The sequence below is a fragment of the Haematobia irritans genome, chromosome 5 (genome assembly GCF_050003625.1).
Source record: "Haematobia irritans isolate KBUSLIRL chromosome 5, ASM5000362v1, whole genome shotgun sequence".
NCBI lineage: Eukaryota > Metazoa > Arthropoda > Insecta > Diptera > Muscidae > Haematobia > Haematobia irritans.
The window spans coordinates 71,516,055-71,527,931 of record NC_134401.1 but is presented as its reverse complement, the minus strand read 5'-3'; the positions used below and the strand labels follow the sequence as shown (position 1 = coordinate 71,527,931).

At 37.4% G+C, this 11,877-nt stretch overlaps 3 protein-coding genes across 5 annotated transcripts in view; all 3 read left to right on the top strand.

Annotated features, from left to right (window-relative positions):
* Window positions 1-6,392: 6,392 nt before the first annotated feature.
* Window positions 6,393-8,176, top strand: LOC142239816 (E3 SUMO-protein ligase ZBED1-like). Its single transcript, XM_075311581.1, has 2 exons — window positions 6,393-6,543; window positions 6,603-8,176. Exons 1-2 carry the CDS (start codon window positions 6,516-6,518, stop codon window positions 8,174-8,176), a joined length of 1,602 nt encoding a protein of 533 aa, XP_075167696.1. The 5' UTR covers window positions 6,393-6,515.
* On the top strand, window positions 8,168-9,162 carry LOC142239017 (E3 SUMO-protein ligase ZBED1-like). Its single transcript, XM_075310782.1, has 2 exons — window positions 8,168-8,326; window positions 8,812-9,162. Exons 1-2 carry the CDS (start codon window positions 8,195-8,197, stop codon window positions 9,001-9,003), a joined length of 324 nt encoding a protein of 107 aa, XP_075166897.1. The 5' UTR covers window positions 8,168-8,194; the 3' UTR covers window positions 9,004-9,162.
* Window positions 9,163-9,453: 291 nt separating this feature from the next.
* LOC142239163 (uncharacterized) overlaps window positions 9,454-11,877 on the top strand; it is a 288,432-nt gene continuing 286,008 nt past the window's right edge. For 2 of the 3 annotated variants that reach the window (XM_075310933.1, XM_075310932.1), the window contains exons 1-2: window positions 9,454-9,701; window positions 9,759-9,814. The gene's annotated coding sequence lies outside the window, so the exon portion shown is untranslated. The remainder of the gene's footprint in view (window positions 9,702-9,758; window positions 9,815-11,877) is intronic. The other variant, XM_075310931.1, reaches the window with a different exon arrangement.

Genomic DNA, 11,877 nt, shown 5'->3' with positions numbered 1-11,877 from the left:
ACTTTATCTAAACAAGTCGGTTTCTGAAGTGCCGGCCACCAGACTACAACACCATATAGCATTATAGGTCTAACCACTGCCGTGTATAGCCAATGCACAATTTTTGGTTTCAGTCCCCACTTTTTTCCTATTGCCTTTTTGCACGAGTACAAAGCTACAGTTGCCTTTCTCGCCCTTTCTTCAATATTAAGCTTAAAGTTCAGCTTCCTGTCCAAAATAACGCCAAGGTATTTTGCACATTCACCAAAGGGAGTTTTGCGATCGTTGCAGTACATGACTAATTCTGTCTTTGCAGGATTTACCCCAAGCCATTGTCTTTCGCCCATTTCTCAGTCATCCGGAGGGCCCTCTGAATAATATCTCTGATTGTGGATGGGAATTTTCCCCTGACTGCCAGAGCCACATCATCTGCGTATGCCACCACTTTTATCCTTTCTTTTTCTAGAGTAACCAGAAGGCTATTTATAGCAACATTCCAAAGAAGAGGTGATAGGACTCCTCCTTGGGGAGTGCCTCTGTTCACATACCTTTGTATGTTTGCTTGTCCTAGTGTGGCTGAAATACGTCTCTTCATTAGCAGTTCGTCTAACAGCCTGAGTATACATGGATCAACATTCAGAGTTGTCAGTCCATTTAATATCGAGCTCGGATGGACATTATTGAACGCCCCTTCGATGTCTAGAAACGCCACGATTGTGTATTCTTTGACAGATAGTGAGCTTTCAATAAAGCTGACTAGTTCATGTAGTGCGGTCTCAGTAGACCTGCCCTTCGAGTATGCATGCTGTCGTTTCGAGAACAAACTTGAATCGATGCTAGTTCTAAGATAAATATCTATCATCCTCTCCAGAGTCTTAAGTAGGAATGAGGATAAGCTGATTGGTCGGAAATCCTTCGCCCTCGAGTGAGAGGCTTTTCCCGCTTTAGGTATGAAAACGACTTTTGTTTCCCTCCACTTTCCTGGGATATATGATAAGTTGATACATCCTTTATATATCACCGACAACCAGGGGATAATTTTGTCAGTTACAGCTTGTAACTCCGCCGGAGTAATTCCATCAGGTCCAGGGGATTTGAATGGTCCAAAGCTATTTAGCGCCCATCTTATTCTAGTTTCCGATACAATTTCCTCGACAGGAAACGACCGCTGAGCAACTGTGGCACCGCCAGTACATGGTTCAACCGTCTGATTTCCAGGAAAATGTGTGTCCAATAGTACCTCCAGCGTCTCCTTACTGGACGTTGTCCAATTGCCCTCCGATGTTTTAATGAAACCTGGAGCGGAGTTGGTGGATGCTAGAACCTTCCGTAGTCTGGAAGCCTCGGACGTATTCTCAATACTGCTGCAGTAAGCATTCCAAGAGTTATGCTGAGCCTTTCTCAGTTCTCGCTTGTATCCTCTCAGATTCTTCTTGTAAGCGTCCCAGTCCTCAGGGGCTCTGGTGGACTTTGCCTTGTTAAAGAGCTTCCTGCAGGATTTCCTCATATTACTTAATTCCGTAGACCACCATGGTGGTCGATGTTTCCCCCTTGGCTTTCCTCTAGGGCATGCAGCTTTCAGTGAGATGTTGAAGGCCTTAGTAATCCGCTCCACTGCGTGTTCGATATCTTGCACATTTCTCATATTTGTCTCTGTTATTTCCGGTATCATCATATTGAACGATTCCCTATACCTATTCCAGTCAGCTTTCCTAACATTTGGCGGAAATATGATCTTGGTGATATGAACATCAAATTTGAAACTGATGTAGCGATGATCTGAGAAGCTGTGTTCACTTAAAACCTGCCACTCAGATATCATTTCATTTAGTTCTTGCGAGGCCAAGGTGATGTCCAAAACCTCTTGCCTGTTTTTAGTGACAAAGGTTGGGACATCTCCCTTGTTGCAAACTACCAGATTAGTACGCAAAATAAACTCTATTAGCGACTCTCCCCTTGCATTAGTATCACTACTTCCCCATATACTATGATGTGCATTCGCATCGCATCCCATAATGAGTTTCGCCTTTGTTTTCAGTGACTCCTCCACTAAGGTCTTAACGGCATATGGAGGCATCTCCCTGTCATGTCCCATGTAGACCGAAGATACCCAATATTTGCATTTGGCTATTTCTAAACTTGCAACGACAGTGTCTGTATTGCACATTGAGGGAAGCAGAAACAAATTGAGCTCGTTTTTAGCAATTATACAGGCTCGATTTACATCATTACCAGTATACTGCAATAGTTTGAACCCCGGAGTACTTAATTCACATATTTTGTTTTTGTAAACATATGGTTCTTGAATAAGAACTATATCTATGTCCCCTTTCATCAGGAGAACTTTTAAGGCAGCACATGCAGCCTTACAATGATGAAGATTTATCTGGAGGATCCGTAGGACCATCGAGATTTTCAACAACCGTCACATCAGCCGCTTCGATCGAGTCATCAAGAATGTCCTCTTCAGAGATATCGGTGACTCTCTCAATAACCATAGGTTCGACTTTGGTGAGTTCTGAGGCAATAGAAGCCTCCTCACGCATACGGTATCTATCCATGTCTTCAACTTTGGTATCTCCCTCGACTTCGCAAGAGGATCCGCTTACTTCTGATTCAGACAGAGGCTTGTCCATTTCTGAATCCTTTAGCTGATCGTTTTTATACACCTTCATTTGGATATAATGAAAGCCATAACATACACGGCCCTGGGACTTTGCCAGATGTGGCAAAGACTGAGTGTTCAATATAAACACTGCATGCCGTCTTGGTCCATCCACTTCATCCAAACGGCCAACCTTCCAATCAGCTGTTGGAAGATCTGGATTGCATCGTTTCAGTCTATTTAAAATAGATTCAGGGTCAGAAGGGTTTGCAGGTATCCAGGCATGTGCTCTAGGTCTAGCCGGTATGTCTTTCTTCTCGACTAACTCTAGAGCAGCTCCTTCCCAAACTTCACCAATTAGTATCAGAGCAGCTTTAAAACATTCTATAGACCTCTGGTCCTCAAATGCGACTAGCTTAAATCGTCCTTGATACCAACCAGCCTCTTGGTGTCGAGGATCTGGGCCGGGAAACTTTTCCAGTACCTGTGAGTAGACGACAGATAGAGCATTCTCAATTTCCCCCCATTTTTGCTTTGGAACCATACCGTCCAATGCTCCTTTATTAATGATAGCCATCACAAGGCTATCTTTAGCAACTGAGGCAAACGATCTTTGATCCCTTTTGGAGGATGGCAGCTCATCCGGCGATCGTTCCCTTTTTCCAGTCTCAAGAATTCCTTGAGCCCATTTTAAGGAATCGCTTTGTTTAGCCGACAACGTGCTTGGGTCGACTGATCCTAACTTCTTTAGGATAAACAAAGCATTTCTGCGTTCCTTGAATCTCTTTCGTGAGGGATTACCTCCTTTTGATGTCGTTACCTTAGAAAAAGTTCGACTTGTCAGTGTGTCGCCACCTGTCGACCCGTCTACAGGTCGACTAATTGGGCCTAACTCTTGGTCATTGCCCAGATTTATAACTCCAGTCGATACCCGTCCACTGGGCCCTGAAGTTAGCAACCCAGTGGATGACTTGGAATTTCGCTGCATGGTGGCTTAATATCCCACCACACTTGAAATTCGTAGTAGGTACCTATTACTATGAGTTTATCCGCTATTGAAAAAACACGTCCGTTCCGTTCGACGGTTGAATAGGTTTTGTTTTTGTATATGGTTTGTTTTTGTTTTTTGTATGACTTGTTTTATGGTCTAAAACAGCAAGAAATCTCTTTCTCAACTAAATATACAAATAAACTTGCGATATTTGTTTGTGGCTGGTGGTGGTGATGTTTTTCTCTGCCTACAATTATTGGTATTTCGTTCCAAAGAAAAACTTATAAACCAAGGTGGCTATTAAACCCAAGACAAAAGGCATCAGCCATGACTTCATTACGATTCCTCGTTCTTTTGCTCAGTATTCCATGTGGGTTCGGATTTTTCTGGAACATTTGTACGCTCTTCAGCAACTAGTTAACCGATTTTGTATTGTTGCCATTTCACGGGCATATGAACTGTGACCAACTTCTTCGAAATTTTCTGTAGCATCTTTACCAGCTTGTTCGATCAAGACTTCTTCACCACCAGGATGCTCATTGAGAAAAGGGGTCACGTCATACACGTTGTTGTGGATTATGAACCAATTCTTTTCTTTTGTAATATTTTTGGCAACTTCGGCGTGGGTATATTATTTTACATTTTGCGATGACATGGTGTTTAATTAAATAATTTGTGGTATTAAGTTGAATTATATTTCCTGTATATTCTCTCCCTCTTGTGATGGCTGGCCGAAGTCTGTAATTCTACGTTAACTAGGCTTTTGTGATTTTGATGCAATTGGCATATCCATTTCTATACCACACATGCTTGTGGTATTAGCCACTTGTAAATCCACCACTTGAGCAAATTCCCATATTTCCACGCGTTTGGTTGATAAACATGACGCACTGAATCTGTTTCCACGCACGTAGCTGTTGCCAGCAGTCATTTGTTTTTGAAAGGCAAGCAGCAAATCCTTTACAATTAATAATCACTCTTTCGTTTTTGGTACACTTATTTCTATAAATTGATTATTAAATGTATACCCCCTATTTTTATTTGTAAACAATAATTTTGATTTTGACATTTGACGACCAAGTGTTGCCAATCAAAATCGAAAATTGAACTGGTTAGACGTTTAGCGTTTTCTTTGGCACTGGTTATCAGTGCAATAAGAAAACAGACCTATTGTTAAATCTCTATGGACCATATTGAGATTTAACTTTCTTTAACAGATGCAAAAATGTCTCCTTTGCTTCATTTTTTGGCATATTTGTAAAGTCTTTTAGGAAAATGTTGATTTCTTGTTCCAGTGTCAGTTCTTCGGGTTCAAGGAATAATTCCGCTAATTTCAAGAATTCTTGTACATAATTCGGTTTCGACTGTTGGCAATTTTGCTGTAATGAAGTAGATTGAAACAAGCTAGCAAAAGTTTTACCTGGTGATTGCATAGTATTTTTTACATTTTCCGTTGCTTTTTTCTTCTCCTCAATTGCATTGGCAATTCTGGCTTTCCTTGCGGCAACATATTTTTTATATATTGGACATCCTCTCCAATTAGCAGGATGTCCAGACATTTTACAATTTGAACAATATGGGTCTGATTCGTCGGAACGAGTGCGTTGGCATTCTCCAGGTGGATGTTTCTTGTCACACTTTACGCAATTATAAGGCGAGCTACAATTTTTGGATACGTGGCCCCATCTTTGGCATTTATGACATTGGATATCGCCATCCTTTCTTTTCGGTAATTCCCATCCAATTATTTGATTTTGGAGTCCAGATATATGTTGTACGTCACCAAGTGATTTACCCTGTCTTAACGTAACTAAAAACAGGCCAGTGTCGGTATTGTTTTTAATAGAATTAGGTGTTTTAAATTTTGTAACCTTTTCTATTGTTTCAGGTACTATTTTATCCAATTCATCTTTAATTTCGTCGGTATCAGAGACAGCATAGAGGCCTCTAATTAGTACAGAAGCTTGTTTCAGCTCTTTTGGCGTAAATGAATACGATTGAATACCTTTGGTATTTAATAGTGCCATCATGGAGGCATGTACATTAAGGTCAGCAAAGTATATTTTACTTTTGTTTCTATTTATATTTTTCACTTTGAATGAAAACACTGGGATTGTGGCTTTCAGGGAATCAACCAAGGCTGTAATGTTCACATTATAGATGAAAATTGGCGGGCACCATTTTATTTTAGGCTTGGGGTCAACTTTTTTGTTGTTGTCGTTTGAAGGTTTTGGTTTAGTTACCGCTGGGGAATTTTTTAAATCAGTCAGCCAATACGTTTAGAATTCCAAAACTATTTTGGTCTTGTGGTATATGTTTCGACAATCGTTCAGACAGCTCTGAAATATTGATGTTGATTGGGGAAATTGCCTCCTCAATTCGTTGTCTCTTATGGGCATTAACCTTGATTGTTGTTTTCGAGTTGGTTTTTGTATTTTTGGTGCTATCAACAATGGCTTGGTTTGTGGTAGACATTGTGGGCAGTATCTCTACTTCAACCACATCGCAATCCATGTCTGGTGGTACAGAAGCAGGCATCTCCAATGCAAAAGTGCAATTAGGATGCCTGTATTTGTTATATGAAAATTTATCCAATAAAAAAATTAGAAAATTAGTTGAGTAAACAAATCTACGTCCGATAGGTTTCGATTAGAGATGTGAAACTATCGATAGTACTATCGATAGTATCGATAGTTTATATTTTTCAAAATTATCGATAGTTTTTTTCTGCTATCGATAGTCTAACATCTATTGTTCTTTACTTCATACAAACACACACGCAAATTGTTTTTTTCTATTTTTGTGGTTTTCGTTGAAGTGCATAAAGCAAATTAAGAATAACGGAATTTAGCATATCTGTTCGTGTTTTTTTGAGAATTTTATGAGAATATGCATGTGAAATTAAATGAAATTCGGTACATGCATTGATTAGAAGTAAATATGGAGAAATTTTTAAAAAGATCAAAAGGTAAATTCTTACTTTCAGAATACTATTCAATTCAGTAAAACTTTGTTTTTTGCCAATAGATTCTTGTGAAAATGACAGCGACGGGGAAAGCGACTGCGAAATTTTACCATCAACAAGCAAATTAGCTAGGAAAAGAAATTCATCAGTATGGTTATATTTTAGAAAATCCACAGATGGAAAATTTGCAGAATGTAAAACATGCAAAAAGATGTATAAAACAAGTGGAAACACGTCAAATCTTTTGGATCATTTAAAGAGAGCACATCCCACCTACCAGGAAAACACCGACACAGCAAATACAATAGATGTCTACTTTAAAAAAAATGAATTTTACGACTCCAATTCTGAGCGAAAAAAAGAACTTGACAATGCACTGACAGTGATGATAGCCACTGATATTCAACCCTTTAGCATTGTAGACGACATTGGATTTCGTGAATTTGTTAAATGTTTAGACCACCGATATGAAGTACCATGCCGTGCTCAATTGCAAAAAGTTCATATGGTAAATTTGTATTCCGATCTGAAAACAAAACTCGAAAACGTTCTCGGTAAGGTTGAGTATTGTGCTATCACCACTGATTGCTGGACATCTCGTGGAAATGAAGGATACATTACAGTAACATGCCATTTTTTAACAGACAATTTTTCTCTGAAATCTGCTGTATTATCTACAAGAAAACTTCTTGAGGTAACAAATCATTCTGCAAGCAATATTGCAGCATCATTACGTGCTATCTTGGATGAATGGAACATTTTTAATAAAGTAACTTATATTGTTACCGACAATGCAAGTTCCATGATAAAAGCTTGTGATATTCTGCAGAAAAAACATTTGCCCTGTTTTGCGCATACAGTAAATCTTTTAGTTCAAGATTGTTTATCGGAAGGCAATTTGAAAGAACTTTTTGCTAAGTGCAAGAAAATTGTTTCGTATTTTAAAAGCAGTACAATAGCTTATGAAAAGTTCAAAGCCGCTCAAGGAAATGAAAAAACGTATTCATTGGTGCAAGAAGTTCCAACACGTTGGAACAGTGCATATAAAATGATAGAGAGAATACTATTGACATCTGATTCTATTGCTGCCGTGCTACTCTCAACCCCAAAAGCCCCATTACCATTAACAGCAGATGAGATTGAGATTCTTAAAGATGTAAAGCAATTACTTTCACTTTTTGATACCGCAACAGTACAAACATCTTCAAGTTCTACTGTTACAATTTCCTTGATAATTCCGATTGTATGTGGCCTCTTTGAAAATCTTGAGGATCTTAAAGGAAAATTGAAGACAACCGAAGGTTTTGATACTTATTTATTATTAATTGGAAAAATTAGGAAACGATTGTGCCTCTATGAAGAGAGGACGGCTCCTAGATTTGGAACTTTATTAGATCCAAGATTTAAAAAGGAGGGATTCAGAGTAGTATCAAATGCTGATCAAGCAACAAAGGGACTAGAAAATGAAATTGCTGGAATTCACAGTGTCAACAAAGAATATGCCACAACTGTCATACAACCAACATCTAACAAAAACCCTTCTTCAACAAATATCCAGCGATATCTTTTTCTAGGTATTGCCTCATGTCTAGTATGGCATCCATCCTACAAGTTCGTACTTTACTGGAAACTTTAGTAGCTAGAAATTTAAATAATGGCTGAATTTCTAGCTACTAAAGTTTCCAGTAAAGTACGAACTTGTAGGATGGATGCCATACTAGACATGAGGCAATACCTAGAAAAAGATATCGCTGGAATAGATATGAATCCTCTAGAATATTGGAAGGTAATTTTAATATATATATATATTTATATATACATTAGGCCGGGTCGATTTGTTTATTGCAAATCGTACAGCAAAAACGTAAACTACATACAAATCTAAGTATTTTATCCAAAGAAACCATGCGTCTTAAATGAAATGCTAATCCGCGCCTCCTGACTTCAAAGTTTTGATTCTTGATCGCCCAGGTTTGCACAGAGTGCACAGAAACATTCTGTTGTTTACAAACATATTCCGATATAACACGTAGTAGTACTAATGCTCTGTACCTTTAAGAGGAATAGTAGAGAAAACAAATTTTGACATCGGGAGGCGAGGATTAGGATTTGATCCTAGACCCATGGTTTGTTCGGAGAATTATCTTGGAATTTAATGTAGATTAAATTTTTGCTATACGATTATTCACTTTTTTTTCGTCCATAGAAATCGGCCAGGCCTAATATACATACATATGTATGTGCATTCCAATAAATTTTAATTTCTTATAGTGCATTGGGGATGAGGCAACTGCTCTTCAGACGTGCGCTAAAAGATATTTGTGCATACCAGCAACATCTACCGAATCGGAAAGAATGTTCAGCAAAGCGGGGCAAATAATTTCAGACCGTAGAAGCCGATTAAAACCAAAAAACGTTGATATGTTGTTATTTATCAACAAAAACTACAGAACTTTAACATAATTTATGTTATAGGGACATAAAATGATCTCAGAGACTACATTTTTTTGTTTATTTTATTTTGTTTTTTAAAGAATTGAAATGCTTTTTTTGTTAATTTTTTGAACTACATGAATTTATTATAAATATATTTTTTAATAAATACGTGAAAACCCCATAAAATTCATTATTTTTATAGCTTTAAACTTTTTCGATACTATCGATAGTATCGATAGTTTTGAAATAAACTATCGAAACTATCGAGTGGTGGCACTATCGATAGTTTCACACCTCTAGTTTCGATGTTGCCAGAAAGTTGCCGTATATACTTGTGTACTGATTATATTTTCAGTTTCAATCAATTTTTTAATTGGATTGTACTGAAGATATTGAGTACTCATTTAATTGTAACGAGTACTTGTAATCAAATACTCGTTTCTCTCCCAACACTATTACCTAAATTTATGAGATAGTGTTATTGAAACTTGGCCACACTGCCACACTTCTGGGACCCTCAATTGTTGCTTCATTCTGGAAGTACTTTCTTATTTTGCTAAGAAATATTTCCAATTTTTTACCGAAATATATTGTCTTCGTTCGTTTCCACATTAGTTTTGTTTTTGTTACTTTGGTTTATGTACTATCACATTTTTCGCAGAAGATACATTGTGTGGAAAAAGAATAGACCACACACGTCAGCTGGACATATAAAATTTGTTTACGTAAATATGCAGCCATCTAAAACATGACTATGTATTTAACATATGCTTATATTACAGATCTAATTTCCAATGCTGTGTATGACTACTTTTCCAACGTAGGGATATTAATAAAGGTAAATACAACTAAATATAGTCTAAATTACGAATGAAGAAGCAATTGGAAAATTCATCTTATTCATAATATATTTCCATACGTTGGTTATCAAAATTAAACACATGACAGCGAAGTGTACTTCAGTTCTAGTCGGATGTATATCATTTTCACTTCAAAAAAGCCATTTTTTCACGTTTAGTTTATAAGCTATATTATTAAGGAAACAATATAGCTTATGTACTGTTTTTGGAGATTTATTTTCGATTTTAGCTTCTAATGTGGCGCAGGGTATTCTAAGTTCATACATTTGTATGTGACGTCCAGTCTGAGTGAAGAGACTAATCTTGTAAAATAAGAATAGCGCTCTGAAATCAACAAATCCTGAGAAGGAACATCCTATGAAGCGAACATAGTCTGAGACATGATCAAAACGTCATAACGTACTACTCTATTGACTGCTAATTTTACCTTTCTCAAGTTCTCCCCCGTTATATTGCTATAAACCTCAATACAATGAAGTATGTGGGGCATAACTAATGCATGTATCAACTTCTCCTTCACCGAGTAATGTAGCATTAGAACCGAGTTATACAACTGACATAATTTCAAGTTGATATGTCTAACTATGTTGGCAATATGATGATGAAAACAAAGCTTATCACCAAGGCACTTAATACTACGGACGGACTCAATGGGTACACAATTGAAGCTTCTGGTAGGAGTTCGCTGGAAAAAACAGGACTTTCGTTTTCGTAGGGTTTATAGAAAAGTGAATAGAATTCGTCCAATTACAAAGTTCATTTTAGCCTGGATTTCTCCGGTGAATTTTGCATTTCTCCGGTGAAAAGCAATTGTATATCATTCGCGTAACAAAAAGGCAAACAAAATTAATCTTTTTTATACTGAAGAAACCATATAGAAAGAGTATAAACAATAGTGATTCAAGGACAGATCCTTGGGGTACACCACTCCGGACCAAATTTGTGAATATTTGTCATTTACTTGAACAAAGTGACTTCTTCCAGTCAAGTACGACAATACTAATTTAAACACACAGTGCTAGAACCATATATAGAATGCAGTTTGTTAATTAGAAATATTTCGCCTAATGCCTTCAGTCAACGCTTGTAGTAATGTGATCTGATAATCGCTGAGTAAATTCTGCTGTTCTAAATGTGTTGAGTTGAACCTACAAGACATATTCCGTAATCTTCGATAAAATTCGTAAAAGCGGTATGGGTATGTAACTGTCTGGGCGAACATTATCCGATTTCTTTCTTATAGGGTTAATTTTTGGCTTTTTCCAACCAGCTGGAAAAGTCATTATAATGGTATTAATCAAATGAAGCAGGGTGTCACGAATAAAAAAGAGGGATTCATTCCATCAGCATTGCTCTATTACAATCGTGCTCATCCTTACCAATCAACCCGTTTTCCCGTATTATCCTCCTCCCTCAGTTCTCCTTATCACGGTTTGCCAACAAGGACCTATAGGCAAGGTCAGACAATGATTGGCTGTAGCATCCACTAGGGGATTTAAGCCAATCGTTGCGGCTCCATAGAAATAAATTTCTTCCCCTTTTAAAATTTTATGCACTGCAATAAAATGTCCAATTGGATGTCAACATCGGACGTAAAAAATATAGAGAAAAGTCAGTAGTAATACATGTTCGTCGTAAATCTCATAATATCCGCAATAACTATTGTGTTGTGATACTGAAAATTCATAGAACATGAATGCTTGTCTCGATATATCGGGACAAAAACATTGATTGCTGAGACGCACGCGAGGCAGCGAATATACTAAAAAATAGTCCAATAGTGAAGAAGAGTGATGAAAAGCATCAACATGTATGGGTATGTTATTGTGCATTATTGTCAGTTCCAATCTGGTGCATGCTGTCCTAACATTATATGACTTTACCAAATCAAATAAATTCTTATGAAGTCACCCATTATTATGCCATGGGAATAACTTATAAGCAAATCCAAAACCTATGACTCGAATGATTCAAAGTCCCCATGGGGGACAAAAGGCAACTCCGATTAATAACACTAGTTTACAAAATAAAATTTTTGTTA

Excerpts from the sequence above, each read along its gene's own strand:
- LOC142239816 (XM_075311581.1), top strand. The coding sequence starts at position 6,516 with ATGGAGAAATTTTTAAAAAGATCAAAAG. Across the intron at positions 6,544-6,602 it reads ATTTTTAAAAAGATCAAAAG|ATTCTTGTGAAAATGACAGC; the intron begins GTAAATTCTTAC and ends TTTTGCCAATAG.
- LOC142239017 (XM_075310782.1), top strand. The coding sequence starts at position 8,195 with ATGGCTGAATTTCTAGCTACTAAAGTTTCCAGTAAAGTACGAACTTGT. Across the intron at positions 8,327-8,811 it reads ATCCTCTAGAATATTGGAAG|TGCATTGGGGATGAGGCAAC; the intron begins GTAATTTTAATA and ends AATTTCTTATAG.